Genomic DNA, 20,022 nt, shown 5'->3' with positions numbered 1-20,022 from the left:
TATGCATTAGACAACAGGTTCAGGTAACTGGTAAGAATAAATATGAAGTCATTTCAGGCCTTTCAAGACAGGCCTGCCCTCCACCTACTTTAAAAGTATAACAAAATGTGAAATTTAAAGAAGGGGGGTTTTCTATATAAACAAAAATCACTAGAAACCCAATGCACTTGAGTATGGAAAGCAACTCAATCACAACATTTAACTCACAATTTTCCTTTGTCACCACAAACATGCTTCTCTCTGGGCCCATTCCTGCACCTGTGTAGGCTCGCAAGACCAGGTGGTAGCTTGTTTTACCTTGAAGATCAGCAATCCTCAGTGTCTTCTGGGATATGTCAGTAATATTCTTAACCTTTATGTCAAAGCGACCTGTTTTTCAAGTGAAGAAGATGATTACTGATCTCTGTACTACTTTTAAACACCTGGTTACTCACACCTGTCACATATCGTTTTTAAGTGAGTCTTGAGTGCTAGTCGCCTCCAGGGCCACGGCCTGTAGTGCCAGTCAGCACCATGTTCAATTCCGCCTCCACCAGTTAGTAGCTGGGTTATCTGGACCTAGTATTTGAACCACTCTGAACCTGAGTTTTTCTCACTGTGAAATCCCGTATCATGACTTAGCTCTCAGAGCTGCTTTGAAGCTCTCAGAAATTTCCATGCACATTCTCTAGAATAATGCCTGGCATATAGCAGGCAATCAATAAAAGTTTCTTTTCTTTCTGTTACTAAGAGCATGAAAACCCACTGCAACCCAAACCCACGGGGGCAGGGACACTGCCACCTGAGCTGACCATCTGTCTGTGAGTCAAGTGAGAAACTCAAGGGAGCGGGAGCACGAATCAATGGAGATCACTCCAAATTACTCAGGAGACCAAGGTCTCAAGAAAGAGGACGCCTTGGGATTCTTTTAAAAGGAAATGAGAAGACTTGCTTAAACTATTGTTTTTTAAAATTTTAACCAAAATAATGCAGTTCAATAGCTTAAAAACTCAATTACACTATATGGCTAATAAAAAGCAGCAGTTGCCTGCCTGCATCTCCCTCCTCCCAGACAATCACTTCAAAATCAAGTTATCAGGTTCTGTGGGTATTCACTTCCATTTTTGAAATAAACTTAGATTGGTGGTGGTTTAGTCACTACGTCATGTCTGACTCTTGCAGTCCCATGGACTACAGTCCATGAGACTCCTCTGTCTATGAGATTTCCCAGGCAAGAACACTGGAGTGGATTGCCATTTCCTTCTCCAGGGAATCTTTCTGACCCAGGGATTGAACCTGGGTCTACTGTACTGCAAGGCAGTCTCCTGCACCGCAGGCATCTTCTTTACTGACTGAGCCACCAGGGAAACCTAGATTGGTAGTGTTTGACTTTTAAATTTTAGACATTAGCTCTAACACACAACCACTACCCCTTCTCCCCTCAACCCCACATCACTGGCAGAAAAACATAAAAAAATTTGGTAAATTCAGTGTTTATATTATCATGATTATATAAATATGAATTATTGCTAAGACAAACTGCTTGATGTTTCCTTTATTTTTCTGTTGCTTTAACTGCCTTTCTTCCTTATTTGTCTGATGTACCAGTTACTGATTCTTCCCACATCCTTCAATGAATATTCAACGCGATTTTCCATGTGATCCAACACAACTAAGTCCCAGTGCTGTGACCTCCCCTATCCCCTGTCCGCTCTTTTGTCAGGTTGCTTCCCAGGGTGTCTTTTCTGGACTGAAAGCCTTCTAGGGGCCCTTGTCCCAGGACTCACTGCCCCACTTATCTCCTGTGTTGAGGCTCACTCTTCTAGTAGCGTCTGGAGAAGGGATAGCTGCAGGAAGTAATATGTGCAGGCTTGCCTATCTAAAAATGTCTTCTATTCTCACAGAAGCAGTATAGATACTACTGTATCTGTAGATAAATTGGCTTGAGTACAGTACTATTTTAGGTTGAAAACAATTTTTTATTCAGTATTTTAGCCGTAATATCTTCTAGTATCCAGTATGTTGTTGAAAACTGCCATTCTTATTCCTGATCTGGCACTATAACTGCTTTTCTTTGTTTCTAGGACTTTTTCTTTATATATTAGGTGCTCTGAAAATTCACCATGACATATTCAGCATAGATCTATTTCTCTGTTTTACTGGTGTATTTAATGGCACCTTTTACTGCATACACTGAGGTCTTTTGGCTTTGGGAAATTTTCTTGTGCTATTTCTTTGATAGTTTCCTTCCCTCCATTCCCCTCTTCTCTCTTTACAGAATTCTTATAAAGGAGGACAGGGTAGGTCTTTGACAAGCTGCAACTTTCTTTTACCTCCAAGTCTCTTTTGCCTCTGTCTCATTTTCAGAAGAATTTCCCCATTTTCTTTTTAATATTTCTACTTTTATTTAATTCCTTGAAAATTTCCTCGATCGCAGTTTTAATTCTGAGGAATTCATAACTGTCTTCTGTTTGTTCCTTTTTATAACATCATGTCTTTTCAATAAATAGTTGTACCTCAACTATCCAAGAATAGTTTTCTTTTTAATTTCTCTGCTTTCCCACGTAACATTTGTTCCCTCTGATTTCTCCTGGTGTCTGTCTTACAGGTTAGAAGCTTTCTCAATCATCTGGTTATTGCTGGCTACTCCTCATGTTTGAGAGTGAGCCACTAAAAGGCTCACAGGAAGCCTGGTGTGCACAGGTGGGGTTTGTTGGTGGGTGGGCTTCATGTCTGTTACTGACAGGAAATGACTAGCTGGGCTCCTGACTTTTCATTGGGATAGTACCCTGAATCTCAGCATGTTTTATGTCTTTTCTCAGGAACCATTTAATCCTCTCACCTCTTGTTTGGGAAACATGCCTAGCTGAAGATCTATTAACCATGTGGAAAGGAGGAATAAGGAAGGTCACACTGTCTGCTGTGGTGTCCCCTGCCTGGAGGCTCTCTGGTTCGGAATAAATCTGTTCTCATTCAGGGGAGAGGGCACTCACGTGAGCTACATGACACTCTATAGGACTTGGGGGTTCTAATTGATGCTTACACGCCTTCAGTCAACTCCTGCTGTTCAGCCCAGATTCATCCTAACCATTGGCCTCCACTGCTGGCCCTGCAGGATAAACCAAACTACTTCTAACTGATGCCCGTGCAACTGTCCACCTAGACTGTCCCACCATCCACTCCTCTAGTTCACTCGGCCCACTTCCATGTCCTAATGTTTCTATATCCTCTTTTTTGCCTCTCAGATTCTGTCTTTATTGGCTTTATGGGTTTTTTGTTTTTTCCTGTTTTTTACTCTAATTTTAGGGACCAATCCACTCTAACTAGAAGTCTACATGCTATAATTTTAACTGATTCAAGTGCAAAATTTCTGAGAACCTGAGGTTCAAGTGCAAAATTTCTGAGCACCTGCTGGTGTAATGTCTGGGCTTCCCTGGTGGCTCAGACGGTAAAGAATCACCTGCAATGCAGGAGACCCAGGTTCAATCCCTGGGTTGGGAAGATCCCCTGGAGAAGGGAATGGCAACCCACTCCAGTATACTGGCCTGGAGAATCCCATGGACAGAGGAGCCTGGTGGGCTATAGTCCATGGGATCAAAAAGAGTTGGACATGACTGAGCACTTTTTTTTTCTGGATTTTTGCAGAATCTGATAGTTAGGGTTTGCCTCAACTCTGAAGGTTCAGAAAATGCAGAACTCCATGATTTGGGGGAGGCACACGTTTATGCAGCTGTTCTCCAGAGGTGATTAAACTAATGCCCAGTTGGGCAGCATCTCCCAGTGGCATTGTTTGTTCTCTACTTGTTCAGATAGTCATTAAATAAATAAAATGGTTTCTTTCCAAGAAAAGGTCATTAAGGAAAACAAAAACTCTCAAACTGAAGAGATGATACATGCTTGTGTTATTCAGTCATAAATAAGAAGCATCTGACTTTGAACAGAAATGTCATTGAGGGTTTAAAGGCAAAAGTCTGCATAAACATTTCTGTATTTGTAAATTTGAGGATTCTCAAAGGTCTCTGTGCATACACTTACCAATTGTCAAGACTGACTCTAAGTTTTTAAGATTTAAGGGACACACATATGCTCTATCAAGTCAATTAAGTTTCCCAGCTCACTAAGGTCTTGGCTAACTGTGGGGATAGCTCTTTGTCAAATAAAAGGAGGCTCTGAAGCCATTCTTTAGGTTACTGAGTTTTCACCTCCATCAGCATAAATGCAGGAAGACTTTTTTTTCTTAAGGTAACCTTCATAAGATGCTTTGTTATGCACCATGCAAGATTAGTAAGAGATGTACTCTGTCCTGTGGGGATCATAATCAAAGGCCTCAGAATAAATGATTTGAATGATTTCTTAAAGACCACATGCCATTTATCACATACTAAAAACTTGAAAATCTCATATTCATCAAATGACTTCATTTTCACTTCCTTATTGTTCAGAGTTTTGGAGACCAGTTTAAACTATTCCGTAGTATTTTCTTTTACCTTTTCTTCCTTCTTTCTTTTCGTTTTTTTGTAATTAATATAGAACTTCTAAGAAACAGTATATACTTATTCTAGTAATTTACTCACTTGATCCCAAACCTATTATCTTAGATGTGTCTCTCTCTCCTTTTTCAAAGTAAAACAAATATCCTCTTAAAAACCCTCTAAGCTCTTCCACAGGAATTTCTTCCCATTTCACTAATATAGAATCTGCAGATGTATCCTCAACAGTAAAATTTGGAGCAACAGCTGGAGCTGTAAAAGAAAAGAAGTCCACACTTAAAGGAGGATTTACTAATACAGAGCAAGACATTAAGGTTTAATGAGATTTCTAGCTTCAAAAATAGCTGAACCTGGAATTAGAACATTATTCTTTATTTAATCATAAACTTTCACATATATTATCACAGCATTTTTACTATGAAGATACAAAGGTAGAACTTACAACTTTCAGGTATAAAACATATCTGGGGGCGTTTGCAAAACCTATGCAAAATCTTTAAGTGGCTACTCCAATAGACTATTTCAATTTCCCCTTTTTAGTAATAGTCCTAAATAAACAGTTTTTAAAATTTGTAAAAGTACATAGTTAAGTCTTTTTGACATCCAAAATAAGACTTAGTTTTCTCTATGACAAAAGTAAAATTGTGAAATGTAAACATTAAACAAATGAAGTAAGAATAAGTAACTATAAATAATTTTAGTTATCATATAACTTATTTTTCTTCCTTGAACTAATGAACATCTCAATTCAATCTATTTTTAGAATTCAATATTAAAATTGATGTCTACTTATAATTTCTCATGTTATCTTCAACTCTAAGAAAACTTACCCATTTAACTTACCCAATTCTTCTACATATCCAATTATAGAACGTAATAATTGATATCCTTGATTTCTGCACCCATACACCGAAAAATTGTATCTTACACCTGGTCGAAACTGATCTACAGGATGAACACAATCAGTAAACTTTCCTAAGTACATATGACTATGAATATCTATTTTAGAAATATCAAACTGATAATAACTCACTTTGAAATTTCCAAAACTAATTTTACAAAGGTTACAGAAAATACATTTGCATTTCCAAAACTAGTAAATATTCAGAGTGAAAACTGACTTGACAAAAATTAAATTCACATCTGAGAAGTTTAGTATTATAACATGACATCATCTTGAAGGGAAAAAAATGGTAATCAAGATTTTCATTTTGTTCCTTCAAATTAAGCAATGACTTCTTCCTAGATTTGGTCCTGGGTCAGTTTTTGAAACGGTCCCAGGTGTATCACACCTCTGAAAAGCCCTAGAGAAGGGCTAGGGTTATTTGTGGGTTGGAGAGAACCCATTGCTCTTCCCTTGTTCCAAGAAGCAGATACTAAAATTTCCACTCTACATGACACCTCGGGATTAAAGGAAATGGGACTTAAGAGTCTAATCCTCTTTACAGCATCAGCATTTAGTGCTATTAACTCCACAAGACAAACAAGAAAGACATTTTAACTTCAACCCAAGTTAATCACTTTCAAATGTCTCAATACAATGCAAAGCGGGGTGGATGTAACAAGACCCCTGGCCTGGAGCAGCTGGCAGGACAGATGTGAAGGGCTAACAGAAAGATGCTATGTGGGGCCTCTACATCAAAGGTCCTCCTTCTCATCCTACAGGGTTCAACTTCATCTTATATCCCAGATATTCCAACTAAAGAGACATTTCTCACCTCTCTACATCATTCCACCCTGCCCCAGTCCATTCTGATTATTCTCAAGGCCAAAGTGAGAAAGGAGGGAAGAGGGGTCAAAATTTATACAGAGCACACTATGGCTGTGTAAGGTTGGGCTGTACTTCTCTGGTAAGGGACGGCATACTCGGCAAGGAAAAAGAAAGGCAACCATTGAGGCCTTGGCCAATTATGCACATGAAAGAATCTGGCTGTATTACAAGTAGAACTGGAAAAAAAAAATCTGAAGCTCCATGTAGGAATCCAATGCATGGGGCTCACCCTGACCATCTGACAGTGAACAGAGTAAACGAGCAGAACGTGATTGCTGGGAGAGAAGGCTCAGCAGCTGCTCGCTCCCCTGAACTTCATTCACTCTCACGTGAGGGAGAATGGGGCGGGGGAGTGGGGTGACGTCAGAAGCTTCACTACCAAGAGGTTCCACAGTTCCCACAGGCAGAGGCACACTCACTCATGCCAGGGACTCAGAAGGAACAGTGACCGTGCAGAGGCTAGAGCTCCCGAGGACAAGGCTGGCTCAGCCTGCAGGTAACCGCACCCCCCCCCCGGCTGCATCATCTCAGGCTTGCAGCTCCTGAGCTGCACCCCGCCCCTCAATGCGCCCCTGACCTACAGCAGGGGAAGTGGTAATGGGTGCAAGTCCTTTGTGCTCAGTAACCTGGCTTGTGGGCAAACGGGCAAAAAAGATGGCGAGTGAGGTCATTATAAACAATGCTGTGCTGAACATTCTTAGATGCACATCTGTGCTGCTCTTGGATTTTTTTTTTTTCTTAGAATACATTCCTAGACAAGTAACGATGAGATCAAAGTCTATGAATTGTTTCACACACATACTGCCACAAACTGCTTTTCAAAAAAGTTAAACCAATCCGTATCCAGCCCAATGGTGAGGGGGAACAGTCACTGCACTGCAACCAGTCACTCCGTGTTGCTCTTTTTTAAAAAAATAAATTTTTTTTTTGGTGGTTAGCCGCTGTAGTGTATACAGAAATAGAAACATAATGGTGTACACATGAAACTTGCATGATATTATTATAAACCAATGTCACCCCAATAAAAAGTAAATTTAAAAAATATCTTTAAAGAACTCTGAGAGACACCTACCAGATTCTATTACAGTTTCAGTGCTGTTTGAAGGGACTCTTTTCCAGTCCATGAGGCAGGGTTCAGATTGAGATGACTTACACCACTTAATTACATAGTCGCAGGTCATGTTGGGGTTGTAATTCCAAGTGAGAAGGATCCTATTTCCCATTCCAACAGCCTGCTCTATTTTGAGATCATCTTCAAGAAAGAAGGATTTTTACTAGTGTTAAAAATAATGTTTTAAGGTAAACCTCATGAAAATGAGCCAGAGTTACACAAATCATTTCATTGTACATACACTGCAAAATGGTGCTAAACTAGATAAACCTTCAGCCAAGTTTAGAAATTCTGCTCTATGGCAATTACTTGGTCATACAGATCAACTCTGCAGCTGGAAAAACAAAACAAAACAAAACAAAAAAGAACCAAGGATCAGGTAGTGACATAGCTGGGCTGGGACATGAAGCTCAAGAGCTGTGATGAATGGGGCAGAGGGAATGAGCAGTAGAGGGTCACGGCACAGCAGCAGAGGGATGGGAGGCTGGAGAAGAGCAGGCATGGGTGGTCAGAATCTCCTCTCTCATCGTCCACTATGGATGTGAGCTCCACAAGAGCAGACGAGGGCCTGCGCCTGCAGCTCCACTCTTGGCACAGACCACGCCAAGCAGGAGCACAACCCCATGCAGTGGGTGAATGAACTGGTGTGCCAGCCCCTCACTTCCCTTCAAGGGAGACTGCTGTCCCACGGGTGGGCGGAAGGGATTCTGGAGACAGGACAGGGAGAAAAGCTATGGGATGGGATGGCCAGTGTGGGCAGAGAGCAGTATGGATGCGTGAGGTGCAGAGGCTGACAGAGGGCGCTGGGGGCCATGGTAAGGTTTGACTTCCCCACCTGCCAGATCTCAGCCTCAGTGATAAGGGAGGCCCAAGGCTGGCAGCAAGTAATTAATGTGGGTTAGGACAGCATGGCCAAGAGGGAAATTTTCCAGAGAAACAGGGGAAAGAAGTAATTTCTCTAACTGATGCATATTTAAGGGCTCAGTAAAAAGCCACAGAAAGGTTTTTTTGAACAAAATTTGCATTCATAAGCAACTACTACTGGACACAAGACAACAATTTGGCTTGGAATACAGGACTCTGGATACAACAGCTTCTTTGCTCAATGTGACGAAAAAATCCACACCGTCAGCCTGTGCTGAGGTTACAGTAGGGCCTCCCACTGGGGAAATCCTTTAGGAACCATGATTTGTTCTGAGTTGCAGTAACTTTCTGAAAGCTGATGGCCAGACCATTGTTAGTTCTGTAAATTACTCCTGAGAGACACACAGAAAAGGTAGGAATATAGCTCCTGAATTAAAAGATAACATAGGCATTGCCTATTATTTGTGAGAGCCATGAAATACCTAACCTAAATCGGCAGCTTATCTTGCCACGGGCGTTCATACATCTTTCTCTTGTCTTGTTTCTGCCTCCACAGCACTGCCTGCAGACCTCTCCTCTCTAGCAAGCACTGCTACCTGGGCTCTGGCTGCTGCTCTGTGTCTTGAAACATACTGTGTGTCCCTATTTCTTCCTCCTAATGTGTCCACAACTGACTGGAACAGAGGAACGGTTACGTAACAAGCAGTCAGACACCACCCAGTGCCCTCAAGCAAGTACTGAAAAGGTCCTGAGGACCCAAGCTGGACCCACTTTTCTTCCTTCAGGAGTGGGTGCTCATAGAAACGTGACCCCATACTAGGGCGGGACAGCAAGGGGGGCGATCAGGAATGACTCAGAAGAGGCGCTAACTGGGCGAGGAGGCAGGAGTAGCTGCTGAGAACTTGTGACTTAAAAAGCTGTCAAGGCAGCTGAGGAAGAACGGACAGTCACTGTTCAGTTCAGTTGCTCAGTCATGTCCGACTCTCTTCGACCCCATGGACTACAGCACACCAGGCTTCCATGTCCATCACCAACTCCGAGTTTACTCAAACTCATGTCCATTGAGTCAGCGATGCCATCCAACCATCTCATCTTCCCCTCCTTCTCCTGCCCTCAATCTTTCCCAGCATCAGGGTCTTTTCCAACGAGTCAACTCTTTGCATGAGGTGGCCGAAGTATTGGAGTTTCAGCTTCAGCATCAGTCCTTCCAATGAATATTCAGGACTGATTTCCTTTAGGATGGCCTGGCTGGATCTCCTTGCAGTCCAAGGGACTCTCAAGAGATTTCTCCAACACCACAGTTCAAAAGCATCAATTCTTCGGTGCTCAGCTTTCTTTATAGTGCAACTCTCACATCCATACATGACTACTGGAAAAACCATAGCTCTGACTAGACAAACCTTTGTTGGCAAAGTAATGTCTCTGTTTTTTAATATGCTATCTAGGTTGGTCACAGTTTTTCTTCCAAGGAGCAAGCGTCTTTTAATTTCATGGCTGCGGTCACCATCTGCAGTGATTTTGGAGCCCCCAAAAATAAAGTCTGCCACTGTTTCCATTGTTTCTCCATTTGCCATGAAGTGATGGAACTAGAAGCCATTATCCTAGTTTTCTGAATCTTGAGTTTTAAGCCAGCTTTTAAACTCTCCTCTTTCACTTTCATCACGAGGCTCTTTAGTTCTTTTTTGCTTTCTGTCATAAGGGTGGTGTTATCTGCGTATCTGAAGTTATTGACATCTCTCCCGGCAATCTTGATTCCAGCTTGTGCTTCATCCAGCCCAGCGTTTCTCATGATGCACTCTGCATATAAGTTAAATAAGCAGGGTGACAATATACAGCCTTGACGTACTCCTTTTCCAATCTGGAACCAGTCTGTTATTCCATGTCCAGTTCTAACTGTTGCTTCTTGACCTGCATACAGATTTCTCAGCAGGCAGATCAGGTGGTCTGGTATTCCCATCTCTTGAATTCTCCAGTTTGTTGTGATCCACACAGCCGAAGGCTTTGGCATAGTCAATAAAGCAGCAGTAGATGCTTTTCTGGAACTCTCTTGCTTTTTTGATGATCCAGCAGATATTGGCAATTTGATCTCTGGTTCCTCTGCCTTTTCTAAAACCAGCTTGAACATCTGGAAGTTCACAGTTCATGTATTGCTGAAGCCTGGCTTGGAGAAGTTTGAGCATTACTTTGCTAGTGTGTGAGATGAGTGCAACTGTGTGGTAGTTTGAGCATTCTTTGGCATTGCCTTTCTCTGGGATTGGAATGAAAACTGACAGTCACTGTAACTCATTAAATTTAAAGGGGGCACTGAGGAATTTTAAAATTATATCAAAATTCTTTTCTAAAGCTTATACTGAAGATGCAATTTAGACTTTAAGAAAAAATTTTTATCAGTAAAGGATTCCTATTAATAAAGAATTATCTTATCAATGAAGCTGTCATTTAAAATGAGTATTTCTTCCTGTTTAAAAATAGCCTAGCTGATGTGTCAACTGTCATGGTCTTGGGGAGATGTCTGAAAGCAGTTATAAATAAACTGTTAAAATATTTCTTCCTAAGAGTAGTATCTACTGCCATAACTCTACAACATTATGTGTTAAAGTAATTGGGTTTTGTAATTATTTTATCCATCAGTGTATATGCTTCCAGTCAATACTGAAGGCTACTGCCTCTCCACGAATATTTAAGAGTAATCTGCCTTACTCGTTACTCATTAGCAGCAGCAGAGGGTATGAGAAGAAAGCTGACATTATGAGAGCAAGCAACACCATCAAAATGTTTCCCCTTGGTTTCCTATACTTATATACTACTTTTACCTTAAGTACTCACCATTGGGAATTTCCATACTAGCTATTTTAGAAGGTGGTGATAAGCCAGCAGAATTTTTTGCCACCACACTGATGATGTAGTCATTTTTATCAAGTTGTAATTCTGCCTTGTGTTGAGGATCAGCAATAGAAAGGGACTGTGTTTCCTCATCTGATGAATACGATACTTTATAAGAAAGTATTTTTCCATTAGCTTCATTAATGGGTAAAGGCTATTAAAAAAAGAAAAATAAATTCTGTTATAAAAACTGGCAAAGGTGATGTGACAAGGCAAGGCCATTGAGTCTAAACTGGATACTTCACTAATCCGAACAAAGTAATGTTAGGAAACATGAGTCATTAACAGTGCACAGCACAGACTTTAAATACAGTGAGATCTGGATAAATCAGGGAAGCGGTGCTGAACAAAAACTACCCTTGCTGTAAGCAGTAGATTACACAAAAATATAAAAATTAAGTAACAAAACAATATTTAGCTTCATATTATTCAGAAGGAAACCAAAAGAAGAGATGAGAAGCAGTGCTCTACTTAAAACTAAATAAAATGTTTAAAAGTATGGCATCATGTTTTTAAAATAGTTATTGTTTGCTCATTTTAAAGTATTACTTGCTTATTACAGAAAATGTGGAAAATATTAAAAAGTTGGAAGAAAAATCTCCCATATTCCCATTTCTTAAATATTCTTACATTCTGGTATTTCCTTCAAGCTGTTTTTCTAGATGGAGACTTTTATTAAAATTGTTTCCATCATACTATACAATTGTCTATCTTTTTTTCACTTTTCTACAAGACACACTTTTTTTTGGATAATACAGTTATGTATATTTCTAACAGCTTTATATTTCATATAGCATTTTCATTAGTTTACCTGAATATTTCTTAAATAAGTAGAATTTAAATTGTTGCCATTTTTTTTTTTTTCACAATAAAATGAACCTTTTGGTGCCACAGTTTTTTCCCCAGTTAGGATTAATTCCTTAATGTGGGGTCCCAAATCTGGGCTTACGGGAAAGGAAATAATCATTCAAATGTCTTTATTTTTATGTCTACACTGCTTTTCAAAACAATCTCTCCAATTTATACAGTACTGCACAGGACCCTCTGATCCAGCCACCAGTGCTCTGCTGCAGACACAGAGGTAGCTCTCTGATGGCCTGGTCCAGGGAACACGCTACCATCCCAAGAACTGTGGGTTTCACTTGGTACTGTCTATTCCTTCACATACCACCCCCATTCCCTTGGTTTCTGCACACTATTTTCTTCTGGTCTTCCTGCCCTTCTAACCTTCCCAATCTCCGCTGCTGGATCCTCCTCCTCTGCTGGGTCTTCAGATGCCGCCACCACCCACCATTCCATACTTGGCCTCCTTCGACGCTGTGTGCTCTGAGTGATCAATTTACACGCCACTAAAAGCTGTGTCTAGCTCAGACCTCTCCGGAGCTCCAGAGCCTTACACCAAACTACTGCCTACTGAACTATACTCGATCATCCTAGGGGCACATGTTTTAAATAATCAACATGTCCAAAACAACTTAATTTTCCACCCAAATGTGGCAGAACCATAAACTAGTCACTGAAGTTAGAATCTGAATTGCTTCAATATTTTTAATCCTTGGTTAAACATTCATCTAGTCTGAAAAATATCCTAAACTTTCTACATTGAAGTCATTTGTATAATCATTCCTGTATTACTGTACAATCTGACAGACAACTGACAGCAGCCAGGGGGTTTTTCCAATTAAGAATAAGAGGGGATGCAGAGTCATATACAGACAACCTCTAAGTGACGGAAGATGTACACAACGTGCTCATAGACTTCAAAGATTCACTTTAATCAAAGCCATACGATGTCAAGTTTTTGTTAAAGCTTACTTTAAATAACAAAATGCACTATTTAAAAGAATCTGGTTATAACTGTTCCTATGAAATCTGATGTAGAAAACAACTGTTTGTGGTTTTGATTTTCATAAATCACCAATGAAAACATTTGCTCCAGTAAGGTTTATGCTCTAGTAAAACATAATGCAAATCATATTTTAGCTAAAATTTTAGAAAACTTTGTAAAACTTTGTAATTGCTATACTGTAACACAATTTATTTAGGGAACAACAAATTATGCTGACTGATAGATATAAAAAGTTGGTTTCCTATTCACTGAAGAGAAAATACAACATAAACACTTAGGATTCTAAATTGTGGTTTCTGGCTGCATTTCTGACTAAAGTGAGATAGATGGAATTCATGAAATCCTCGGTCCTTTATAAGTCTCATAAAATCAAACTGAAGAATGCCTAGACCTGAGACAGAGATCCTCACTACAAGGACTGTGGTACGTCTGCAGTGATGAGGAATTTGGAAGTCTTAGAAGCCAGGCTACATTCTCAGCAATACTGTCAACTAAGCCAGTCTGGGAAATCCTGGCTCCCTAATAACCCAAGAACCATATGTAATTTAAGTAGTTTAGCATACTAAAGTTACTTAAATATTCAAGGAAAAATAAGACATTTACCTTCCAATATATTATTAGATTTCTTCCATCAGAACTCCACTCCCTCCAAGTATCTGGTCCCTTTGAAGGAACTAGAAAAGAGATTTAAGAGTTAATATTTGAAGATGCATACTATGTCAGTTGATAAGATCAGTAACTGGGATGGCAGGGTTTAAAACTGAAATTTTCAATAAAAATGTGAAGCAGTTAGTGCTTTTAAGTCATTTTCCACTTAGAAAATGAAGCAATGGAAAAGCTGAGCTCTGAACATCTGCAAAGCACAGGTCCCTTACAAGGGGTTAAAATCACCCTCACCTCCCTCAGACGGATTGGGGCTGCCTCTCCATCTCACATCCTCCAACCTCCCCTCATTCAAGCTGGCTGTGGCTACAGGCTGGCTTCCTGATTGCTCCTAAAACATGCAGAGGACACCCACTCCAGTCTTTCTGCACTTTCTGTATTCTCTCTTCCTCTACCTAGAACTTTCCTCCTCTGAATTAACTATGTAGCTTCCTTCCCCACCTCCTTTATATCTCAGATCAAGTGTTACCTTATTAGTGAAGTCTTTCCCAGCTACCTTATTTAAAATTGCACCCCCTCTCCCCAACCACTTGGCCTTCATTCCCTAGCCCTCTCTCTAGTTTTTATTTTTTTCCATGGCACTCATTGCCACCCAAAATACACTATTATACATGTAGTTTAAAAACTCATTTCTAATACTCTATCCTCTACACTCCATGGGCAGAGAATGCTGTTTTATTCACTGCTATATTCCTAGTAACTAGATGATTCCTGACACATGGTGGATACTTGTAAGTATTTATTAAGTGAATTAATGCCTTTATTCAATGAGGTGTAAATTAAGTGCTTCCTCTAGGCAACAATAGCTCATCAACTAAGGGCAAAAGCTCCTGTGGTAACTAGTTTCCAAAAGGACCAATGATGCTGGTCATGCCCCCTGACATTCACAGTGTCGTGGTCCCTCCTCTACTGTATCAGGGTTGGCCTGTGTGGCCAGTAGAGTACAGTAGACGTGATGTATGTTCCTTCTAAGACTAGGACATAAAGACATTGTGGAAGCTGCCTTGTTTTCTCTTTGATCACTAAATCTGGGTGCTGCTGGCTGCCATTTGAGGATACTCTGGCAGCCCTAGAGAGGCCCACACAGTGAGGAATGGAGACCTCATGCCAACAGCCATGTGAGTGAACCATCCTAAAAGCCAATCCTCTAGACCCAGTCAAGCCCACAAGCCCCCACTCACATCCTGATTGTAGCCTCCTAAGAAACTCTAAGCCAGAGCCACTCAGCTAAGCTGCTCCTAAATTTCCGATCCAAAGACACTGTGAGATAACAAATGCTTGCAGTTTCAAGTCACTGAGCTCTGGGGTAATTTGTCACAGCAAGAAATAACTAGTGTACTCTCTCTCGGGACTCAAGCATGATCCAAATAATTCTTGGACGCGTTGTAAAGATCCTCTCATCTCTCTCGTCTTCATGTGAGGAGACAAAATCTGGGTTAATACCTATCAGTTTTTGTCTTACTGTTTCTCTGCTTATTGCTTCCCCTGTGGTTCAGACAATAAAGAATCTGCCTGCCATGCCAGGGACCTGGTTCAACCCCTGGGTCAGGAAGATCCCCTGGAGAAGGGAATGACAACCCACTCCAGTATTCTTGCCTGGGAAATATATGGACAGAGGAGCCTGGCCAGCTACAGTCCATGGGGTTGCAAAGACTTGGACACGACTGAGCGACTAACACACATTACATTTTTTGGAAGAAGTCTGATATTCCCTATATTATATAGTGCAAATAAATCTTTTGCTATTCTTTTACTGAATAATTTCCGAAAATTACACCTATTTCTAAATTTTTGCTGTTTGTAAGTTGATATCTGGATTAATCAAGAGTAGAATCTCAATCTGTCTTTAGAAATTATCATACTCGGCAAACCAGTTACCTGATTTTTTTAGATGTTTTGATCTGGGTGTACCACAGAAACTGAAGTTCAAGAACTTGTAGTCCCGACCATCCTCAGGCCTAAGTCACAATATTCTACCAAATTAGCTTTATTAATAATTGCTTTCAATAAAGAAACACTCTAAATATATTATAATAATTATAACACCAGGAATAGGAGGAAGAAGTGTGAGAAAAATCACCCCATAATCTTACTAAATTTCAAGTTTGGTTTCCTATGTATCATCCTAATATACTTATAATCACATTGTGGATAAGGTAGCTTAGCAGTTTCACATAACATAAGCCAAGCATTTTTCCATGTTATCACGAAACTAAAACTCATTTAAAATCTTTGTATGGTATTTTACTGCTGCGGTATTAAATAATTACACAATTTATCTAAACATTCTCCTACTTTTAGTCACTCTGGTGATATTTTCGTTAAAAAAAAAAAGGTATAAAATTTCAGGATCTATAGTAATAATTAGCCATAAATCATTCAGTTAACTTACTGGCTTCTTTGGTTAAATACTGTTTTTCTTTGCTCCATTTGCTCCATTTCCAGAAAGGGTCAGTAGAACAACGAATCCGAAAAGTGTATATGGTATATGGATTTAACTTGTCCACAGTAGTAAGATAATTTGAACTTTCTACCCCCCTCATTGTGACACTCCGCTATTAGAAAACAATCATATATATTACATATGTAATATCATGTGTATATGAATAAATATATATATATACATATACTTTTTAGAAGAAAGCCTCCCAAGTTTGCAACATAAATTGACTGAATGTCCTAAGACTTTACCTCTATAAAACCAAAGACAGTTCATCCACTATATTTTAATTCTTATATAAAATTCAAAATCAGTGAAATTATGTTCTGCAATAGGAAAAAAATTAAGGTATATTTTTAATCCAAATGTTGAATCTAAGTAATAATGGTCAATTAAATTATACAGAGATGATGATATTCTGTCAATGGTTAATGGTGATGCAATATACCTTAATATAATTTAGTAATCTAAGATGACCTGGAGTATTAAATACATTATTCAGATATTTGGAAGCTTATTGGAGGCAGGCATCATTTATGCTTTATTTTTTACATGGCACTTAGAGCCTCTAGTGCAGTGCTAAACATGTAGAATATCCAACAAATATTTAAACCAAATAAAATTAAGATGAAGCAATCTGAAACAAATTTGAGATTTGCATGCCTCCAGAAAGTCTCTGAGTTCCCAATTACTTATGGCAAAGGAACTTTTTGTGTTACATTTTGCAGTTTGACTGATTTTCTAGAAATTATCAGTACATTTCCAAATAACTATTTAAGTAGAATGTCATTTATTTTAGATCTACCCCAGATTACAAGATGGTGCAGCATAAAATTCAACTTAAGTATTTAAAATATATTAAAAAGTCATGTTTTGACTTATAATGACCAATTATAACTTGCTCCTATTGCTGCACTTAGCAGTTTTAAAAATCACATCTTCTCTCTGCTGCTGATTAGTCCATTAACTAACACAAAGGCTACAGCAAAAACTACTCATTCATTCACAAATTTACTGAGCGCCAGTTGCATGCCAGAGACTATACCAGACCTGGGCACGTTCTGAGTAGCAGAAGTCATACTTATATTCTATAACACCTAGTGCTACAATTGTTTTTAAGTGCTAAATGCAATACTGTTATGATGTGTGTATATATATACACACATATAATGGCTCTTAGGAAACCTCTATAATAAGTAATCTGAGAGCTTACACATGTGAATTTACTTAATTCTTTCTGAAAACTACGTATTTTATCCAAAATAATGTCAAAGGAAGTTTAGAGGAGAATCTTACTCACCAATTCATGCTCTGAGTTAGTTTTATTAATTTTAATTTGACATAACAGTTTAATTTTTGTAAAGTTGCCCGGTAAATGCCAGGAAAGTGTCACAGCTGTTGAATTAATATCCTTCACTTTGACTGAAGTAGGAATACGGGGATGAACTGTAAATATAATTTTCAAAAATTACTTTAAAAGTTATTTTCTTATATGACAAATGAGAGCCAAAGAAAATAAAAAACAGGAGACATGTTATTAGTGCTGATCAACAACGTTCCACCCAGTGTTTGTGGAAGGCAAACCTCACACTCATGGCCTGACACCAGGCAGCATTGCTTAAGAACCATTCATGCTCAAGTTGCTCAGTTAGCACCAGAAATACTAAAAGGTAGTCTCTACCATTAAGGAACCCCTCCTTTACTTGAGGAATGACAAACAGAAAGAAAGAAAATCAACAAGAGTATTTACATTAAGTCCTAATGTGTGCTCCTACTAATTCTTCAAGAGTCAGCTTAAAAATTATCTCTAAGAAGACTTCCCTGACTTAGTAGGAGCTTGCCAGATGGAAAAATCCAGCCAGAGTGTCACATGAAGTGAAAAGGCCAAACTCCATGGCAAATAGCAGAGTGTGTTCCTTGTTTGTTTGTTTGTTTGTTTGTACCTGCCTTGTTCCAGAAAGGATTTAAAGTGGTTTATGTTCCAGTCCCTCCATGCTGGAATGGCTCTAGGTGAGACTGAAAGATGGACAGGAAGCATATCATCAAGAGCTTTGAATTTGATGCTAATGAATGTGAATTTTATATTAATGAGAAATGAAATGTTCTAGTGGAGTGATAAGATATGATATGTGTTTTAGAAATTCTCAGTATATTGAATGAAGAAATAAATTGAAGAATCATGTGTAACAAGTGTGATCCCATTTTTGTAAATGATAAAACCACATGTATGTATTTATATGTGTTTATATATACTTGTATATGCAAAGGAAAAAGTCGGAAAGGATTTACACAAAATGGTTCACAGTGATAACCTCTGGGCAATGAGATTGGAGGGGAAGGTGCTATATGCTTATTTGTATACTGGGTGGGGCACTGTGCTTTTATTTCTGTATTTGAATTTTTATAAGAACGTATTATTTTTGTAATAAAAATTTAAAAAAAAAAAAAAAAAAAAGTCCTAATGTGTGGTATAGATATTAACAGATACTGTAATTTGGCAAAACTATTGCAGAAAAGCGTTTCAGGCTGGAGTCCTGGCAAGAACAAAGGCACAGGGAAGCAAACTACACACTATACTGGTTATACTGCATACACTAATTTGAGTGATAGGAAAGAATCATGGGAAAGACAGGGCTGAAATGGCAGAGGGCAAATAAATACATACAAAACTGCCACTCAAATATAAAATGTAGCCTTTCTGATCTTAGGGGGAAAAAATCAACAAATAACGAAGATGAAGAGAAAGAATAATTGATATAAGTGACTTACATTTACAAGTAAGGCAACAGGACCATCTACTAATCACTTGAGGGCTGTCTTTAATGCAAATGGTTTAAGCCCTTAGCCCCTGAGTGTCTCTAAGAGAAGGCTTCCATGCTATTGCTCTGTATATTGCAGCGCTGGTCTCAGTTGATACATGTGGAAAGACCACAGGAATGAATGCCAAAAAGAACTGACCTCTTTTATTTCTATTTTGAGCTATATATTAATAGGGTTGGTAAAAATTCAGAAATTATCAGTAGTAAAATGGAACAAACTATTTACTGATACATAAAACAACATGGATGGATAGCAAAGACATCATCCTTAGTAAAAATGCCAACTTCCTATGGCGCAGTGGTAAAGAATATGTTTGCCAATGCAGGAGATGCAAAAGACACAGTTCAATCCCTGGGTGGGGAAGATTGCCTGGAGGAAGAAATGGCAACCCACTCCAGTATTCTTGCTTGGAGAATCCCATGGACAGAGGAGCCTGGCAGGCTAGAGTTCATGGGGTTGCAGAGTCAGAAACAAGCACAAACAAACACAAGAATGCCAAAGGTTACATAGTGTATGACTCTATTTACACACATTCCCCATGTGACAAAACAACAGACATAAAGAACTGATTAGCTGTTTTCCAGGGACAGAGGTTCATGTGTGTGTGTGTATGTGTGTGGAGGTGGGGTTGCTAAAGTGACAGCAAAAGGAAGTTCCTTTCGGGTGATAGGACAGTTCTATATCTTAACTGTACTGGTGGGTTACATGAATCTATACATGGATCTGATTGCACAAAGCTACACACATACCACACACAATTAAATGCATAAAAACTGGTGAAAACAGAGCAAGGTCAGTAGTCAGGTTCAGTACTGAACCAGGAGGGTCAATTGCCTAACTGAAGTACAGTTCCATAAGATGATACTACTGAGAAAGTTGGAAGGAGGACTCTATTATTTTTGCAACCACCCCTGAGTCTACAATTATTTCAATATAAAAAGTTTTTTAAAAATTGAGCAAAAATATCTTCAGAAATCAAAATTATTAGATAAAGCCATTTACAGTTTCTATGAAACTAATTCAAATTTTTATTTGAATTCAATAAAATAGTGAAACTTGAAATTTAAATTTTAAAGATTTTTAAATGAAATTTTAAAAATGAATACTAAGTAACTATAAAGGAAATAATCAGTAAAAAAAAAAAAAAAAAAA

General features: G+C 38.9%; 1 protein-coding gene across 2 annotated transcripts in view; it reads right to left on the bottom strand.

Moving 5' to 3' along the window:
• Positions 1-20,022, bottom strand: part of LIFR (LIF receptor subunit alpha) — a 76,897-nt gene that overhangs the window by 10,013 nt on the left and 46,862 nt on the right. For both annotated transcript variants that reach the window (XM_061129915.1, XM_061129916.1), the window contains exons 10-17: positions 17,351-17,496; positions 16,003-16,165; positions 13,551-13,621; positions 11,042-11,252; positions 7,313-7,492; positions 5,313-5,414; positions 4,554-4,721; positions 208-369 (exon numbers count right to left, since the gene is read on the bottom strand). In XM_061129915.1, the coding sequence (XP_060985898.1) occupies positions 208-369; positions 4,554-4,721; positions 5,313-5,414; positions 7,313-7,492; positions 11,042-11,252; positions 13,551-13,621; positions 16,003-16,165; positions 17,351-17,496 (1,203 nt within the window). The remainder of the gene's footprint in view (positions 1-207; positions 370-4,553; positions 4,722-5,312; positions 5,415-7,312; positions 7,493-11,041; positions 11,253-13,550; positions 13,622-16,002; positions 16,166-17,350; positions 17,497-20,022) is intronic.

Source organism: Dama dama, chromosome 25, assembly GCF_033118175.1.
Source record: "Dama dama isolate Ldn47 chromosome 25, ASM3311817v1, whole genome shotgun sequence".
Classification (NCBI taxonomy): Eukaryota; Metazoa; Chordata; class Mammalia; order Artiodactyla; family Cervidae; genus Dama; species Dama dama.
The sequence above is the reverse complement of the archived record's forward strand: the minus strand, read 5'-3'. Positions and strand labels throughout refer to the sequence as shown.